Raw genomic sequence first — 19,814 nt, 5'->3', positions numbered from 1 at the left:
GGCTACTGTGGACCTGATCCTTTTCAAAATTGATAGAAAAAAGCAAATTTTCGAAAATATGCGAATACATGTAGACAAGGCAAAAGACCAAGCCAAAACCTACATGAGGGCGTCAGCACTCTCAGATAAGGCAGAAAAAAGCTGTTATGATGGTAATGGCGGTGACGGGCTCAACATCGCGATATACCTCCTAATACCACGGTATGGCGGTGATGTGGTTATTGTTGCAGCCCCTAGCCACAACACTGAATATCTTAACTTCAACTCTGAAGCATGTCGGATCCACTCTGAATCTTTTCTTTCCTTTTTCTCTCCAGATGCACTGAAATCACATAGCCTACACCAAGAGAATGTGTTTAACAATTTACTAATGAAAATATAGAGTAAAATATATAAAAGCTGTGGCAATATCAAGGAATGTCACACTGGCCTGCTTAAAAGATAATTACTGGCAAAGGTTGTGATTAGTAAGACATACAGTAAAAACAATAGTGTTTGTGTCATGCTGGCCACTCCTGCACAGTCTCCACTAGGTGTTTGTCCCACATCCCAAAATACTGCACCAGGAACTCAGGGATTCATGTGGGAATTCTGGGCCTCTACTCTTGCCCAAAAATGTACTTCCAGGAATAGAGTGTATTTTCACTTTGTATGCTGATGTCAGTATCACTTCCACAGTAAGCATCTTGTTTTTTGTTTTTTTCCCCCGTGAATTAAATTTTTGTTGGCTCTTTAGTTAAACACAGAGAAATTAACAAAAAGGCAAACATGAAAACAGAAAAGGTCCACAATCCATCTTTATCTCAACTTTCTTTATCTGAGAGAAAAGTAGAGCACAAATGTCTAAGTGAAGGTTTTCAGACAACTTTTATTCAGCTCATCATGGAAGAAAATGACATATTGGTCATTACATGATTATATGTGTATATATATATATGTGTATATATATTTTTTCTTTTTGAAATTGGAATCAGCATATTACAGCAAATTTTATATATTACAAAACACTCTGAATCTGATGTAACTCATTAAGTTATTCAGTATGAAAAGACAAAAACTGACAAAAATTAGACAAAAACCTGCATCACAACTGTTTTAAACTCCTAACAGTCAACATATACACTAAAAAGAGTTGAAATCGTACACATCTGGTGAAGATAAAACTTGATCTGATATTGAGACATAAGTGCAGTTCATAAAAACCTGTAAACACATATATATTTAAATATAAAACCGTATTGATTTGAAATGAGGGAAGAGATTCAATCATGTAATATGATCATTCAATAATTGCTGCACACCTACTCAGCAGCCAATTTGTAGGGGGATGAGGGGGGATGCCAACCCCTTTGTTAGCAAAATGTCCAAACTGCATCCACCTCGATAACCTGCCATCCCCCTATATACTCTATAGTGTCAGTGACCATAGGGCCATCCCCCCTGTTAAAAAATACAAATCACCTACTGCTCCTACTGCTAACAACAACATATTTTAATCAACAATCTTCATGAGTAAATTTAACAATTTTGGCCAAATATGCCAAAGTTTGTCTCAAGTACTGAGAATGATATTACGAAAATGATCACTACTTAAAAAATGGTTATTTGTTTCCCCCTTTTTCTTTGATAATTTTTGTGTAACATCTATGGATGAAATTTCTCCTCGAGGATCCACTGGCACTTCCTGAACCTCCATATCCCTCTGCACAGAGAGTCATTGACTTTCTTCCAAGATTCGAGCTCAGAGCACCACAGCGCCACCCTGGAACGAATGAGCTCAGAAACCTCGCTCTTACTTCCTTTTGCTAGGCTGACGCTATCTTTGCAGATAAAAAGGACGTCAAGACCAATGAAGAGGGCATTGAGTGCGATGAAACCAGATCTGGCTGATTTGGACATGGCAAGAGGAGTCCCTTTAGCTAGTTGTCCAATATCAGGCAGGTCGGCCGCCAAATTGGGGATGTTTCTTGTTGCTTTAGCCTCCTGGAGCCCCATTTTAGCTGCACTCTGAATAACTTGCTCAGATTTGAGAACTTTGACTGCTGAGGCAGCATCCACTATGCTATCGACACCTTTGGCCACTGCCCCTGCTCTAGCAACAACTTTCCCTGCTCCCAACACAACATTAACCAGATCTGAGTCCACTGCAGGACCTTCACCGTTGGCCACCTGCTCCAGAAAGTCCTGAAGCGTCTGAACATCTTCCATGTATTTCTGGAAGACGGCATTGGCATTTTTCCCATGTCGACTGTTAACTGCCAGCTCAGTGATGCCAGTGACGACACTGTTGACACCACTCGTAACCCCTAAGCCAACACCTGTTAGAGTAAGGGCTAAAGATACCCCTGCAGTGACAGGGGTAAGTGCTAAACCAACAATGGACAGGACTCCACCTGCAACACCAACTGAACTTCCTGCTACGCTGGAGATGCTGGCCCCTTTCTTCATCTTGTCCAACTGCTCAGCACTTTCCTCAAGTTCGGATAAGAACTTCAGCATTCTCTCATAGCGCAGGTTAAACAGGCCAATGAAGTTCAGAGCCTTCTCCTGAAACAAGAAGGTTATCCGGAAGTCCTGGTCCATTCTAAAGGAGTTTGAAGGGTGAGTGTTAGCAACTCATTAATCAAAGAGAGTTTTTAGAATTGGAAAAAAAACAACACAACAACATTTCTAAGTTTCACTTACCTGATGTGGTTCAGTTGTTTCAAATGGTCTAGCATTTTCTGAACAGGTTCATCACTCATTTCCAAATTGATTTTCAGTTTAGGATGACCATTCTTCCCTCTAAAAAGAGTTTTGTTTTCATTCTTTGTGAAATAGCCATAACATTCATCTGAAAACAATTTCTTTGCTCCATTTCATTTTTTACTGACAAAGGATTGACCAAGTCTCAAGTTTCAAGTTTATTTAGAGCCCAATATCACTGTTTACAGTTTCAAAGGGCTTTACATGCCACAACAATAAAAATCAAAACAGGACGGCACCCCCTGACTTAATCCTCATGGCAGGCAAGAAAAAACTCCCCAAAAACCCAAAAGGGCAATGGGAAAATTAGAGAAATCGTGAGAAGGACCACAGAGAGAGGAGACCACTTCATGGCCAGACAGGTGTGCAATAGGTGCCGACCCGGCGGGCAATTACAATTTCAAGTAAGAACATTGCATGACATTGGTACTGCGTACAATACTGCTCAGTTATAACATTTTATGAGTGAAATATGAGTGATTCTAACTGCTTTTACATTTAATGTCACTTACCTGTGTCTGCTTCCAGAATATAATATGGTCTTTGCTCTGAAGTGAACAAAAATCAACATCATTTTGAGAATAGGAACTACACTTGAATGAGATTAAAAACTCTATGGCTGTACCTCTGTTAGCGAAAAAAGTTTTCTGTGTATAAAATTAATATAGATTTCACAAAATCAGAAACTGGTTGTCAGATCACATTTAAATACTTGCTCTGACCTTTTCTCCATTCTCTCACAAAGCTGTTGTGAGATGTGCATGTATTTGTCCAGGTGAAAGGCCAGGACCTCCACATTACTGAGGAAAGGTGAAAAGAAGGCAGCTGGGTCTCTCTTAAAGTGGATGAGGAGTGGAGAGGCCAGTCGGGCTGCTGAGATCACTGATCGCATGCTAGCAGCACTCACCCCCTTTGGCAGGAAACTATCTTCAGTAAACACAAACAGTGATGTCACTGCTAGGATCTCCACCGCATCCAGAAAGAGGTGGAGTTTCTTCAGCCCCTCCAGAGTTTGCTCCAGGACAGCTCCCAGCTCCTTTTCCAGGGCCTGACGCCTGGAGTCTGCTGTTACCTGAGTCAGTCCACTCCACACATACTCCCCAAAAGCCTTGGCCTTATCCTCAGCCTTCTGCACATGGTCAAACTTTAAATCAATTTTATCCAGCCGCTCCTTGATGTCCCGCATCATGTCCAGCTCCATCTCCCTCTGAAGGAACCATTTTGGCTGCCTGTCGCAGAATTCCTGAACTATTTCAACGCTGGTGAGGGTTTCCCAGACATACTGGCTCAAAAGCTCACAGAATTCCTCTCTGTACAAAAAACAGTTTTCTCTTTATTTAAATGAGCAGACACAAGTAAATGCTTGATGCCTCTTTCCTTTTCCCAATTATAAGAACCATGTGAGAATAAAAAAAACCTGTGACTGGTCTGAATGCATTATGCACTCATAAATTGCGCCGAGTAGTTCATTCCTCAACGCTGCCACCAATTTGACTAAAGCCAACAGAAATGATCACGCCTTCAGTGCATGCTGGCTGACGTCCACAGGATATGTTTAACATAAAGAAGCACCACTATTTTTACCATTAGAATCGATCCACACTCTGTACGTATCTTGTCACCACCACCGTCACCATCAACAACTCCAAGTAGTGATCAGACTCGTCATGGATATTTCTCTCGTTTTATTCATACACCTCTTAAAAGTAAAATTTCCCAGTGAATCGCCATCTAAGCAGTATGGCACTATGACATTTTGTGATTTAAATACGAAAATAGTTTTTTTTTTCTTATCGAAAACATTTCAGAACTTCGTCTACGCTGGTCAGTAAACTTGTACATACGGCTGGTGCAGAAGAGGAATCTTGACCGCTTTTGGAACTACATGCAGAACGATAGCCGAATGAAACAGTGACAACCTTTCACACTTCAGCCGTTACTTCTAATAAAAGATATTTTCTAGAATTTCCCCAAAATAAATATCCGGGAAACTTGCGCGTCCTCTCTGCTCTTTAATTACTGATTTCAAGAAGTTATTCAACAAACTGCTTTTTCTCTGAGACGGAACCTTTTACAATTTCATAAAAACATTAAAAAAAACTAGTTAACTGGACTTTGTCTCATAGAAACAGCAAATTTAGTCTTACCTTACAGTTTTGGAATCCATGGGACTTTATGGTGTAGGCCTATACGTAAAATGTGGTTTGCTATTCAGACATGAAGCTTTTTATACCTGTTCCCACTGGAGTTCCGTATCCTTCTAATCCCTCTGTTCTACTTTCGTTTTTCTTTCGCAATACAGTCACACCTTGTTAATCAGCGTCTTGAGTATAGAGACACACGCTGGTTAACAAGGTAAATCAACAAGGACTTTCTCCATCCACCTCATTTAAACATGCAAAACTCAAACAGTGGAGAAAATTTGTGCTGTCGACCTTCACTTTAGAGTTTAATCAGTTATGGGTTTTGAGAAATTTAAAATCGTCATGACTGGAAAAAACAGGGCTACAGTAACTGCTGTCGAGACGAAGAGTAGCCTGGTAAGAAATATCCGACTGTATGGAACGGTAACTCCAAACGAGGACATCAGCAAGAACTTCTAATTCTAGTCTTGCTTTTCTTGTGATATTATATGTAGACCATTTGTAGGTTTTGAGGCAGTATTGTATAAAAATGAGTTTGATGAACAAGCTCAGTCATTTTCTTATCAACGATACTTAATAAACGGGCCGATTTATTTCTTTTTACGTAGTGCCAACTATACCATCAGTCTGGTCAGCGGATAAAAAGAAAACACTAAGACATTACATTCCTGGTGTTAACATTTCCCTGGTCCCATAGTCTGGATTGACACAAATAGTAGAGGGTGTTCCTTACAGAAATCAGGAAAGATATGAAATACGCAAGATTGAGAATGACTAATCAGAACGAAAACATTCATTTATATTTGTCACTCATCAGTCATACTTAACAAAAAACTAGCCTAAGATGTTTGAATGCTCCTTCCTAAAATCTCTGCTCATTTATCATCTACAGATGGAAACCTGATCCTTCACTACCTGGGTCCTACAGAACTACTATTTCAGATTAGTGGTATTTTTGCAGTAGGTGTGATAGATGTTTAGCATATAAACAAAAATTCAAGTGCATCCTTTTTGACATGAGAATCCCAAATTGGCTCGCTGAGAATCTTGCCTCATAGCCCACCCCCTGACAGCAGGGACTTAACCAAGTTCAGTCAGTAATTATGGATCTGCTTCCAGACTGCATTCTCTCCAGCAGGTGTAAACACATTTCCCTTGATGCAGAACTCTCAGTGATGTAGTTGAGGTCTGCTGGCTCAGCGCTGTGTTATTAAAAGCAAACTTCTGCAGGCTGGCATTGCTGAAAAAGCAGCGTGCACATCTGAGTTGAGACTGTATGCACCTTAAGTAGAAGCACTTTGACAGCAGTCAGAATGATGCAGAGGGGCTGAAAGCAAGTTAGACAGCTTTTGCAGTTTCCCGTTTGTAGAGGAAATCAACAAAAAGAAAACACTGGTCTCTCTACCTGATGCAGGAGGATGTAGGGTGGTAGTCAAGACCACCTTTGCAGGTGGTCCAAAACAAATCCAAGACCAGGACTAGTTGAGGTCAAGTTAAGACTGAATCTAAAAGGGTGTTGAGACCAAATCAAGACTGAGTACAAATGAGATTGAGGACAAGTCAAGATCAACACAGAAAACAATCAAGTCATCTTGAAGGATCTCCAGGTTCACTGCCCCCCCCCCCCCAAAAAGTAATACTTCAGCTGTGCCAGACACAAACCTAAAAATGTATCTGGATTAGATCCTTGCTTAACATCACTATGTTAGAGCAGACTGTTGCTAGACTGAATAAAGCTAGTTTATCCACAGTTCATGCATGGAAGGGACTTTGCTTATCTATTACAAATACTCTGGCATTACCACTGTGATGTCCTTACTAAGATTTGTGTATATTTTGCGTGTATCTATGTATATCTCTCCCCTTGTTTATATTCTGCTTTTCTGTCTTTAATTTTCTTTTATCTCGTCTATATTTTTTTCCACATTGCATTTAACTACTTTTGAACATGCCTTTCTGGAAATATTAATAAAAAAGTATAATCACAAAAATAAAGAAACAAAAGCAAAACCATAAAAGGTTCTCCAGGGTTCTCAGCATTTTCATTGTGTTGTCTGAGGAAGGTGAATGAATAGCGGAGAGACCTGGAGGTAAAGGAAAAATTGGGGGTGGAGCTAACGAGGCTTCTGGAGGCGGGGTGACCAGAGAAACCGTATGTGTTTGATGGGCCGACAGCAGAGCATTTGAGGAAAAAAATGGCCTTATTTGTCTTGTGTTGTCAGTCAGTGTGGAAAGATAGTGTTGGAACAGATTCAGCTCCAGTTATAAATCTTCTGAATTTTTCTCCATGCTTTGCATCACTTTCATTGGGAAAGCCCCCATCAACATGTATCTTATTTCAACAGTGAAAATCTGCAGTGTTTTGCCAGGCAGACTAGTAAGTGGATTGATATAACTTGTGCTGGTCACTGACTAGGATTGAATAACAAGGTATGCTCAGTAACAAGCATGAGCTCGCTAGTTTTGTACATCTCTGTGTTCAGGTTCTTCAGAATAGTGTGCGCCATGACTCATCAAAGGCAACATCCATTCTGAACGCAGTGCTATAGCACAAAAGAGCTATCTACCACCCATTAACAAAAAAACAAGAACCAATATACCTTCCTTTTTTCTGCAGATGCCCCAAAAGGTGTGTACGAATATTGCACAAACAGGAGTGGCCGTCTGGATCTTACTGATTGCCTGTTTCCCACCTGCAGTAGTTAATGTTAGTTACAAGCTGCAAAATATTGTGTCAGATCCTGAGGGCTTCACACAGGATTGTCAGCTTCTGGTTTGGTGAATACAAGGTCTTGCTTCGACGCTGAATTAACGATGAATTAAGTATTGATCTTGAAAATCGAATCAAAGTTGATATCGCGACGTTGCTTCAACGTCTTACTTTTCAACATGGGTGAAGGTGTTGCGTCAATATTGAATTATGTGTTGATATCAAAAATAGAATCTTCATTGATATCGCGACGTTACTCCAACGTCTTTCAATGAAAGGGTTTTACTGGGAATTGAATTTTGTTTTCTTTCTAAACTGAAAATTTGTATTTTTAATGACATTCTAATGTGATGCTGCGTGATGACATTTATATATTCTAACTCTAGAAAGAACTCAGAATTCAAATCAAGGTATTTTGATTGCATTGAAAATTATGGTGACGTCCCAAATTATTATCTGCAACACCAAAACTTTAAACATAGAAACAGATATCCCAAAAACACTGGTAAACATCCCCCAACACACATGTACTTCAAACACGTTATCTAACAAACAAACAGTGAAACTTGCCCAACAGAGCAAAAGGGGCGGGGCCAACGACCACTCTCCGACCATATTATAACTTAGTTTGCAGTTGGATCAACATGACAATACTGTCTGAATCAGGAATTTACAGTGCATGTCATATGTTTTCAATGCAACTGTTATATGTAATGCAACCCGCTGTGCATAACTTGCAATACTTCTATCCCTATACTATAAACACAAAAAATAAACAGATCTAAATAAGTCAGTAGTAAAGCTTGAATGTGATCAGATGAGACTCCCTGGAAAAAGATATTATGGCACTTTCCTGAATAAATATGAGGGAAAGCAGTTGATTCAATTTTCTTTTGCTTGTTGTTGAAGACATTATGTCAATTCCATGTACAGATCTTTCAACGTCGAAATTTCACCCTTGACTTATAAGTAATGTGTTAACATTTTTACAGCCATTGGCATTAAACGTTATTTCAACATTTTTTCAATGTTGAAACAACAACTGACATTATTGCAACCACATTTCGATGCTGCAGGTCGGTCATGTGCCGGCTGGGATGTGAGCTGTCACCTCAGCTAGAAGCAGAAGCCATTCAACAGCAGTCAGGATAATACTCAAGGGCTGATACATAGTTGTTCAGGTTTGTGATTTCTTATAAGCTGAAGAAATCATCAGATAGAAACTATTGCATTCTGTATATTGACTGAAATATTGATATTGCACTCACTTGACTACTTTTGCTCCAAGCAGGCCAGTGAATGCAACTGGTGCACAGTGTCTTTGAAGCTACGCAGCAAATAACTCCAAAAGATGTGTGATGCTGCTCTGCATTTGTGAGATACAAAACCAATCTTGCACAGACCTACAGGAGGCCAAATGCTGTCATAATGTCTCATTCCAACCATCCAGGTAGACATTAACTGTTTCATCCCAATAATTACATTACCAAATGCCAGATAGGGTTGGAAGAATGCAGGCCACAACACTGTATATCTTAACTTCAACTCTGAAGCATGTTGAAGGCACTCTGAATGTATTCTTTCCTTTTTCTCTGCAGATGCACTGAAATCACAAAGCCTACAGCAAGAGAATGTGTTTAACAATTTACTAATGAAATTACCCCAAAATGAAGTATATAAAAGTAGTGTGGCCATAACGAGGAATGTCACACTGGCACAGGTTGTGGTTAGTAAGACATACAGTAAAAACAATAGTGTTTGTGTCATGCTGGCCACTGCTGCACAGTCTCCACTAGGTGTTTGTCTCACACCCCAAAACACTGCACCAGGAGATCAGGGATTCATGTGGGAATGCAGGCCTCCACTCTTGCCCAAAAATATAGTTCCGGAATAAAGTGTATTTTCACTTTGTAAGCTGATGTCAGTATCACCGCCACAATAAGGAGACAATCTTGTTTTGTTTTTGTTTTATTAAAGAAGTTTATGGCTCTTTAGTTACACACTGAGAGATTAACGAAAAGGCAAAAGATGAGAACAAAAAGTCCACAATCCATCTTTATCTCAACTTTCTTTATCTGAGAGAAAAGCAGTGCACTGTCACGTCCTGTCCCTTTTTGTTCCTCTCTGTTCCCTTTTCATTTCATTAGTTCATTTTTGTCCCCCTCTAGTGATGAGTCTGGTTCCTGTCTCCCTGTTCCTCTTGTTTCCTCCTCTTTTAGTTTGTCTTGGTAGAGTGTCGCCTTCTGAGTTCTTTGTTTCGCCCTTTTAGTTCAATCATTGTGTAGACCTGTTCTTAGTTTGTTTAAGACTCATTTTATTTGCTATAAATACTCCTTGGTTTGGCTCGTTCTTTGTCTTGCATTGTTTGGAGTTCACGCTGTGTTACGTTGGAGTTCCCGTTTGACTGAAGTTCTGAACCTTCTTTTGGAAGTTTTCTCTTATGCTGGTTTAAATAAAGAAAGTACTGACTTGCACTTGCATCCAGCCTCCTTCACACAATGTGACATGAACCTATATCCACATGAGGGTTTTCAGACAACTTTTATTCAGTTCATCATGGAAGAAAATAACATATTGGTCATTACATGATTGGAATGAGTATATTTATTTCTTTTCGAAAAGATCTCATAAATTGGAAGCCACATATTAAAACAAATTTTATATATTAAAAGGCATTTGGAATCTGATGTGTCTCATTAGGTTATTCAGTGTGAAAAGACAAAAACTGACAAAAATGAGACAAAATGCTACATCACAACTGTTCCAAACTGTCAACAAACAGTATGCACTAAAAAGAGCTGATATTGTACACATGGTAAACATCAAATTTGATCTGATATAGAGACATAAGTGCAGTACATAAAAACGTGTAAACATTTATATTTTTAAATATAAAACTGTATTGATTTGAAATAAAGGAAGTGAGATGCAATCATGTGATTTGATCATCCAATAATCACTTATTTTAATTTGATCAGTCAGTAATCACTGCACTCCCACTGCTAACAGTGAGATGTTTTGATCATTGATCTTCATAATTAAATGTAAATGTAACATTTTGGCAAAATATGCCAAAGTGTGTCTGAAGTATTGAGAATGATCTCATGAGAATGATCACTACTCAAAATAGTTTATTTCTCAACCTTTTCTTTTATATCATTTTTACTTAACAGCTATGGATGAAATTTCTCCTCGAGGATCCGCTGACTCTTCCTGAACCCCCATATCCCTCTGCACAGAGAGTCATCGACTTTCTTCCAAGACACTAGCGCAGAGCGCAACCGTGCTACCCTGGAACGAATGAGCTCAGAAATTTCGCTCTTACTTCCTTTCGCTAAGCTGACGCTATCTTTGCAGATAAAGAGGACATCAAAACCAAAGAAGAGGGCATTAAGTACAATGAAACCAAATCTGGCTGATTTGGACATGGCAAGAGGGGTCCCTTTAGCTAGTTGCCCAATATCAGGCAGGTCGGCCGCCAAATATGGCATGTTTCTTGTTGCTTTAGCCTCCTGGAGCCCCATTTCAGCTACACTCTGAATAACTTGCTCAGATTTGAGAACTTTGACTGCTGAGGCAGCATCCACTATGGTATCTACACCTTTGACCACTGCCCCTGCTCTAGCAACCACTTTCCCATTAACCAGATCTGACTCCACTGCAGGACCTTCACCGTTGGCCACCTGCTCCAGAAAGTCCTGAAGTTTCTGAACATCTTCCATGTATTTCTGGGAGACGGCATTGGCATTTTTCCCATGTCGACTGTTAACTGCCAGCTCAGTGATGCCAGTGACCACGCTGTTGACACCACTCGTAAACCCTAAGCTAACACCTGTTAGAGTAAGGGCTAGAGATACCCCTGCAGTGACAGGGGTAAGAGCTAACCCAACAATGGTCAAGATTCCACCAGCCACACCAACTGAACCTCCTGCTACCCGGGAGATGCTGGCCCCTTTCTTCATCTTGTCCAACTTCTCGGCTCTTTCCTCAAGTTCAGATAAGAACTTCAGCATTCTGTCATGGCACTGGTTAAAGAGGCCAATGAAGTTCAGAGCCTTCTCCTGAAACAAGAAGGTTATCCGGAAGTCTTGATCCATCCTAAAGGAGTTTGAAGGGTGAGTGTAAGCAACTCATTAATCAAAGAGGGTTTTTACAATTGGAAAAAAGAACACAAAACAACGTTACTAAGATATACTTACCTGATTTGGTTCAGTTGTTTCAAATGGTCTAGCATTTTCTGAATAGATTCATCACTCATTTCCAAACTGATTCTCAGTTGAGGGTGACCATTCTTCCCTCTAAAAATGGTTTTGTTTTCATTCTTTGTGAAATAGCCACAACATTCATCTGAAAACAATTTCTTTGCTCCATTTCATTTTTTACTAACAAAGGACTGACCAAGAACATTGCATGAAAAAAGTTATGAAATTTTATGTGTAATTTTTGAGTGATTCTGACTGCTTTTACATTTAATGTCACTTACCTATGTCTGCTTCCAGAATATAATATGGTCTTTGCTCTGAAGAGGACAAAAATCAACATCATTTTGAAAACAAGAACTACACTTGATGAGTGAGATTGAAAACTCTATGACTGTACTTCTGTTGGCACAAAATGTTGCTGCAACTTATTTAAAGGTTTTTTTGTGTGTGAATTAAAATAGATTTCACAAAATAAGAAACTGGTTGTCAGATCACATTTAAATACTTGCTCTGACCTTTTCTCCATTCTCTCACAAAGCTGTTGTGAGATGCTTATGTATTTGTCCAGATGAAAGGCCAGGACCTCCACATTTCTGAGGAAAATTGTAGGGAGGGCAGCTGGGTCCCTCTTAAAGTGGATGAGGAGTGGAGAGACCAGTCGGGCTGCTGAGATCACTGATCGCACGTCAGCAGCACTCAGCCCCTTTGGCAGGAAACTATCTTCAGGAAACACAAACAGTGATGTCACTGCTAGGATCTCCACCGCATCCAGAAAGGGGTGGAGTTTCTTCAGCCCCTCCAGAGTTTGCTTCAGAACAGTTCCCAGCTCCTTTTCCAGGGCCTGGCGCCTGGAGTCTGCTGTTACCCGAGTCAGTCTGCTCCACACACACTCCCTGAAAGCCTTGGCCTTTTTCTCAGCCTTCTTCACATGGTCAAACTTTAAATCAATTTTATCCAGCTGCTCCTTGATGTCTTGCAACCTCTCTCGCTCTTTCTCCCTCTGACTGGACCATTTTTGCTGTTCGCTGCAGAATTCCTGAACTACTTCTATGTTGGTGAGGGTTTCCCAGACATACTGGCTCAAAAGCTCACAGAATTCCTCTCTGTACAAAAGACAGTTTTCTCTTTATTTAAATGAGCAGACACAAATAAATGCTTGATGTCTCTTTCCTTTTCCCAACAATAAGAACCATGTGAGAATAAAAAGAAACCTGTGACTGGTCTGAATGCATTATGAACTTGTAACTAATGCTCCATAGTTCATACCGGAACGCTGCCACCAACTTGAGGAAGCCCAACAAAACTCTTCACGTCTGCAGTGCATACTGGCTGACGTTCACAGGGAATGTTTCAGATAAAGACGTCACACTATTTTTCTACAATTAGAATCAATCCTCACTCTGCACATATTACAGTTTTTCACAATTGTTTACAGACTAAAAGTGGAACTTGAAACGCAGTCACTGAAACCTGAGACTCACGTATCAAATCCCTAAACCGAATCTGCAAAATTGCAAGCACAGTTTTTGCTTTACACTCAGTTTTCAATTCTAACCCACATTTCTTGCAAAACACTACACACAGTTCTCTACAGGAAGCACAACATTCAAAATTAAAATCTCTTGTGTTCCTCTGGAAAGCAACGGCAATCAAAATACCAAGCTTTATTTACCAATCAGCAACACCTACTCCTTACAGGCGTAACACTATTTGCTTAAATGTTCACTTAGAAATCAGAGCTTTAGAACTATAAAAAGGCCACAGATGAAGTCAAGGAGTAAAAGTGAGAGGAGGAAGAGGAAAAAGAGGAGGATGAAGAAGGACTGATGAGATCAGGGCCACATTGGTTGACTATGTATTCAACCATGCATTGAGTATGAGGGAGGCTGGGCAGAGAGTTCTTTTTTTTTTTTTTACAAAAAATTACGATTTAAACTGGTAAATCCAGCAGCCTTTACATAGGAAAGTGCAGGTGTAACCTGCATTGTGTAGAACAGTGGTTCTAAACTCCAGTCCTGAGGACCCCCTGAACCCTTTGTTTTAACTCTTTATTATGACCGTTAATTGAATTAATCAAGGGCTTGATGATTAACTGATCAGTGGAATCAGGTGTGTCAGTCTTGAATACAGTCCCGCACTGGACTTGAACACGCAACTTCGGACATGAGAGGTGGGCATGCTAGCAAGGAGGTTAAAACCCATGGGTGCTAGCTTCTGTCACTAGCATGTCTCTTAAGGTGTCGGAGAGTGAGTTCGAGTCTGGTGTGGGACTGTGCTTGCATACACAATGCCAGTTATGCTACTGTTATTATAGTTTTAGCCTTCTGATATGTTGTTAAATATAGGCCTACACTTTGAAAAATAAATCTTAGGAAAAGTTGCGTAAATGAAGAATATCAGCTCAAGATAATGGTTGTGTCAAAAAAGAAAAATGAGCTTTATCAATTATGGCATCATTTTGATCATTTTACTTTAAAAGTTTCATCAAGTGAACGAGTACAACTGTGCTCAGGCAAATTTAAATTTGCAAAAAAAAAAAAATTATGTTGGCCTAGCAAAAGAGGGGGCATGATTAATCTTCCAAGCATGCGCAAAAGGACACTTCTGGGCTTCTGGACATTACCGCACGATCTTTTACCTGTCCGCGTCTGGCGTCATCTGACGTTACACGAAATGAATGGTGAGTCCCTTAAAAGAGTAGTTCTCAATCCTGCCCCTGGGGGACCCCTGCTCTGCATGTTTTCCATCGTTCCATGCTTTACCTACCTGGCTTAACTCATCAGTGGCACTTCTGATTGGCTGAGCGCATCTGATTTATTCAAGACCATGTTAATCACACTAATCAGGTGTGTTCGGAACAAGGATGGACAGCAGATATGCAGAGCAGGGGTCCCCCAGGAGCAGGATTGAGAACCACTGCCTTAAAGTACACTTAGGGTGTTTTCACACTTGGTCCCTTTCAGCCCTCAAAATGAACTCAGGGCGATTAGCCAGCATTTTTTGCGCATATGTGAACACTCCAAACGAACTCAGGCCCCTCTGAAACGAAGGAAGGCGGTCTCAGTTCGGAAGGTGGTCTCAGTTCGGTCCGCTTCAAGTCCAAGTTGCAGTTTGCTTAACTGCGCATTGTGAACACACCGCGCTCCAGATTCACTTTGCCTTTTGTCAATGTATTTTAGCCCGCTAAGTTTGCTGCACACATATCACATCCTATTGCACTGGGACGCTCGAAAAAAGAATTTGCTGTGTCTGAAACCACTCACTATATAGTGCACTGTACAGTGAATCTGTCATTTTGTAGTGCTGAATTTTGTAGTCTGAATGTGTAAAGAGAATTGTTATACCCTATATAGTTCACTCAGAGTATCCCACAATGCATTGCGAAAAGTAGGGTTGATGTACCGATGTACCCTACATCGACTGACTAAGACCATCGTGCATTGCAGCCTGTCTCGTGAAAGCAGGCAAGTCTTTACAGACCAATCAGATGCAGATGTTCTGGCATTTGTTTATGCGACAGAGATAAAACATTATAAGTATCCGGCACATAATTATGTAGCAGCATAACATCCAAATAGTGTACGAAATGTATCAACAGCTGTCTATCCTGTATTCCCTAATGAGTGTTCTACATACAAAACACCATATAGTGAGTAGGGAGTAGTGAGTTGGGAGCGATTTCGGACACAGCGATAGATGGAACCATGGCCACTGGTAACTATGGAAACCCTAATATGCCATGAATTTACATTAAATTAAGATTCTGTTTTCTTGTGATAATGTGTTATTTTTCTTTGTTCTCTCAAGATCTCAACTTATTTATGTCATTATCATGAAATAACAAAACTTTGCTTTCCCCTGATACAGATCATTTATTCGTTATCACATCTCAAATGAACCACGTTGTTATCTAGAGAAAACAAAGTTTCGTTATTTTGTGATAATGACATACATTACATGAGATCTCAAGAAAACAAAGATAAATAACACATAATCACGAGAAAATGGAATCTATTAAATGTAAATTCATGGCATCTTAGGGCCACCATAGACTGGTAACGATAGAAAGAACTATAGTGTGAACAGAAAGAGCACTGAGGCTCCATCAGAGCTGAAGTAGAGCAGAAAGAGAACTGATTCACAATGTGAATGCAAATAGAAACTGAGTACCTTTTCTGTTGGTCCACTTTTTGGTCCACTTTAGGAGGACTGAGTTTGGTTTGTTTAAAAAGGACGATATGTGAAACCACCCTCAGTCAGCAAATTTAGAGTTTAGAGTAGTTTTTTTTTAAAGCATCCATAACGTGCTTCGGGGCCAGATTCAGTATCAAAGACCATTCTGGTAATTTATTTTGATAACTGTTAAGGCACTGCTGTTTTTTAAGGTTTGCCCCAGTTTAGTTGTTTCAGTTTCTTTATGAAGGTGTTTGGTGTTAGCTTATGCTGACCATTATGAACCTCAAAACTGTAATATTATTCAATGTGTTTCATAGGATACTGAGGCTCTTGGGCCACACACAAAGGACATCAAATTGGGAATCCTTGAAGTGGTGAATGACTGCACTGCCCATTCAGGATCACATCCCATGGTGGTCCATGAGGCAGTAGTACCAGAAGAGGAAGTAGTTAAGGACAATCTGGGAGACCTCACAAATGCCTTTACTCTCCTCTTTGGTCTGCTTTATGCTCTTAATATAGAGTATCGTAAGGACCTAGGGTACACCTTCAAGGCAGTCCAGAAGATCTTCCTGAACCTTGGAAATGAGTGCGCTGCAAGAGTGTGGCCTCTAAAGAACAGGTTATTGCAGGTGTAAATAGAATATACTCATGCTGGTGACAATGCCAGTGATTATATCTTGCAGGATTGCAGTTTGGAGCAGATGTTTCTGACAGAATTGTTTGAATTTTTGTTGAACTGAATTTCAAATGGTTGAACTTTTCAACATAAATTAATTGACAGCTTTATGGAGTGTACGTTAATTTCTTTCAAATTGTACTGTAAGGAAACAGATTGTTTTTTTATCTAAAGCCAAAACATTTGATTTTCAAGTAAAGCTGTGGTAACTTTTGACTGTGAAGTGAAATCAGAAAGCTTTGTAAGCTGATTGTCATGAGCAGTATCAGAGTTCTCATGTGCACTTTTTTTGCAGTTCAAACCAGCTGACACTAGGTGACATTATTGCATAGTTTGTTGCTAAAATGCACTATTGTATATTTTGTTTACATATATATTGTTACTAAAGTGTACTTAAGCCTTTAACATGCACAGTGTATTGTACCTTCTTGTATTCTGTTTTGAAATGTTTGGTACTGTAAAATTGACATATGTAAAATATACATACAGAATCTGCTAATTGCACTTAAGCTTTTACAATGTACTGTGCATTGTATCTCTTGTGTTCTATTTTGCACTGCTCTGTTGTATACAGGCCCTTTGTGCAGTTCTATACAGTATGCTCTAAAAGTATATACAGAAAAATGCATACAGATCTTATTAAAATTCACTTTACCGTCCGTTGTGCATTGTATGCAATTCATTTGATTTTTACTGTAAAATGGAAAAGTTGTACCTTTGGTTTTCTAATTATGTAAACTAAACAAAAATAGCTTATCCAATTCAAAATATAATATTGGACCAACTACCCCTAACTGGTCAACATAGAACGTTTAATTGACACAATGCTTTACTTCAGTTTGAGCCTGCATTAAGAGGTCATCAGCATAGCTCAAAAAATTTGTTTTACATTACTTAAATTGAGCCATCCAAAACTTTTCGGTGCAACAGGCCACTACACATTTTTTAAGCTGGAGACACCTGATTTTTACAGTGTACTCACTCCTAAACGGACACATCACCTGTTTCTTTTTAAACTCTTCATATTAACGTAATTTTATTGTAGACCTATTTGTACATTCTTATCTGTGACCCGTTTGTAAAATGTTATAACATAGCTACTTTCTGTATAAAAAAATCTACCTGACAAAAACCATTATTTTAACACTATCATGTTGTAATTTTAACTGTATTATACTGTTTTTGTGTGACAGTTTTTCTGTGTTTAAACTGCAGTAATCTGTAAATTCTTCAAAGAAATTTGATTCTTTCAACATATTCTAACTTTAAAATGAACAGTTGTGTTTGGTTCGGTATTTTGCTATGGTATACTGTGAATTAAACACTGCTTCATTGTTTTTCTGTTTACAGTTTTTGATGTCATATATTTTACGGCACTTCACTGATAATTTCACGGACAATTTGACAGTGCAGCCACCCATGATCAGGCTCGCCATGGATATTTCTTTCGTTTTATTCATACTCCTTTTAGAAATAGTAAGTTTCCCGGTGCCCCACCATCTAAGCAGTATGTCAGTATGACATTTCGTGATTTAAACAAGAAAGCAGTTTTTTGATTTACACTGGTCAGTAGTCTTGTACAAAGTAACGGCTGCTTTGGAAGAGGAACCCTCACGGGCTTTGGAATTACATGCAGAACAAAAGCCGATAAAAGAATGACAACTTTCACACTTTAGCAGTTACATCGAATAAAAGATTCTCTATAATTTCCCTAAAAGAAAGTTTGGTGAAATTTGGCGTCCTCGCTGCTCTTACGTTACTCATTTCAAGAAGCTATTCAACAAACTGCTTTTTTCTGAAACGAAACCTGTCACGATTTCATAAAACATTGATAAATTGGAAAATGAGGCTTTGTCTCATAGGAACAACAAATTTTTTCTCACCTTACAGTTTTGGAATCCATGGGAATTTATGGTGTAACACACACGGAAAATGGGGTTCGCTACTCAGGCACGAAGTTTTTAATTCCCTACCCATCGGAAAAGGTGTTCCGTGTCCTCTTAATCCGTCTGTTCTAGTTTCGTTTTCGTCTCTCTCCTTTTATTGCTTGCTATACCGTCACAAGTTAACGGGGTTAAATGTGACTCAAAGGTCAAGACGCTGGTTCACAAGATATATCAGTAAGGGTTTTCTCACACGCAAAACTCAAAAAGTGGAGACAATTAGTCTCGTTAACCTCCAGCACAGAGTGCTATCAATTATGAGTTTTGAGAAGTTTTACATTATCATGACTGCAGAAAATAGGGCTACAGCAACTACTGCCGAGACAAAGAGTGGCCACAGTAAGGAACCGTATCAGACCGTATCGGTAACTCCAAACGAGGACATCAGCAAGCACATACAATTCTCCTCCACTGTCGGAAAAAATCCGTAGAAAAACGGATAATGTCCTTTCAGAAAATTACCAGTGCCTTTTCCTAAATTTATGGACATTTCCTTCAACCCTAAAACGAAAAATGCTGTAGATTAGCAGTATATCCTGTGTTCCAATCAGGGGCATTTCTGTTAGTCCTAAAACAGACAATTCCGTAGATTTACAGCATATGCTCTGTACCATCACGGACACTTCTGTCCACACTTAAGCAGAAATTTCAGTAAAATTACAGCATAGGTAGCGTTTGCCGAAAATTTTCTCACCACTGAGAATTCTAATAATCAACTCTGAACTCTTTTTATGGACAGTTTCTTCAAAGTTGAAATGTAAAATAATGTATAGTGACTAGCCTACACGTTCTGGTAAATATAAATGTATTTTCCCCCACTCTAAAACAATGCTAAAATACAATAATGACTGGTATTCATCACCAGACCAATGTAATGTTCTAATGTGATAAAATAACCATTTAAAAAGTTAATACAGCAACATGATCAAACAAATCCACCACAGTATATACAAACTGAACATGTTTATTTCGTTCATTTTGTGCTTGTTTTGTAGAAGACTTTTTTTTTTGCTTTAAACAGCAACAAAACAGAATGAAACTCAATAAAATAAAACACTGAAATGAAGATACATTCAATAATGAGCAATATACCTGTACAATAAAGGTGTTGCATCAAAGGACGGTCGCAATAAAGTTTTAAACTTCGGAACAAGAGAAACTTTCAAAGCCATTTTCGATGGCAAAAAAACAAATTACAAGCGCCAACCAAATTTG

At 39.2% G+C, this 19,814-nt stretch overlaps 1 protein-coding gene and 1 pseudogene across 1 annotated transcript; both read right to left on the bottom strand.

Moving 5' to 3' along the window:
• Positions 1 to 1,644: 1,644 nt before the first annotated feature.
• LOC115807211 (apolipoprotein L1-like) lies at positions 1,645 to 7,396 on the bottom strand. The gene is made up of 5 exons (XM_030768082.1): positions 7,359 to 7,396; positions 3,433 to 4,055; positions 3,268 to 3,286; positions 2,686 to 2,784; positions 1,645 to 2,584 (listed from the first exon to the last, which is right to left on the bottom strand). Exons 1-5 carry the CDS (start codon positions 7,394 to 7,396, stop codon positions 1,645 to 1,647), a joined length of 1,719 nt encoding a protein of 572 aa, XP_030623942.1.
• Positions 7,397 to 10,730: 3,334 nt separating this feature from the next.
• LOC115807210 (uncharacterized) lies at positions 10,731 to 14,459 on the bottom strand (annotated as a pseudogene).
• Between the last annotated feature and the right edge of the window lie 5,355 nt (positions 14,460 to 19,814).

This window comes from Chanos chanos, chromosome 3, assembly GCF_902362185.1.
Source record: "Chanos chanos chromosome 3, fChaCha1.1, whole genome shotgun sequence".
Taxonomy (NCBI): Eukaryota; Metazoa; Chordata; class Actinopteri; order Gonorynchiformes; family Chanidae; genus Chanos; species Chanos chanos.
This window is presented reverse-complemented; position numbering and strand designations above follow the sequence as displayed.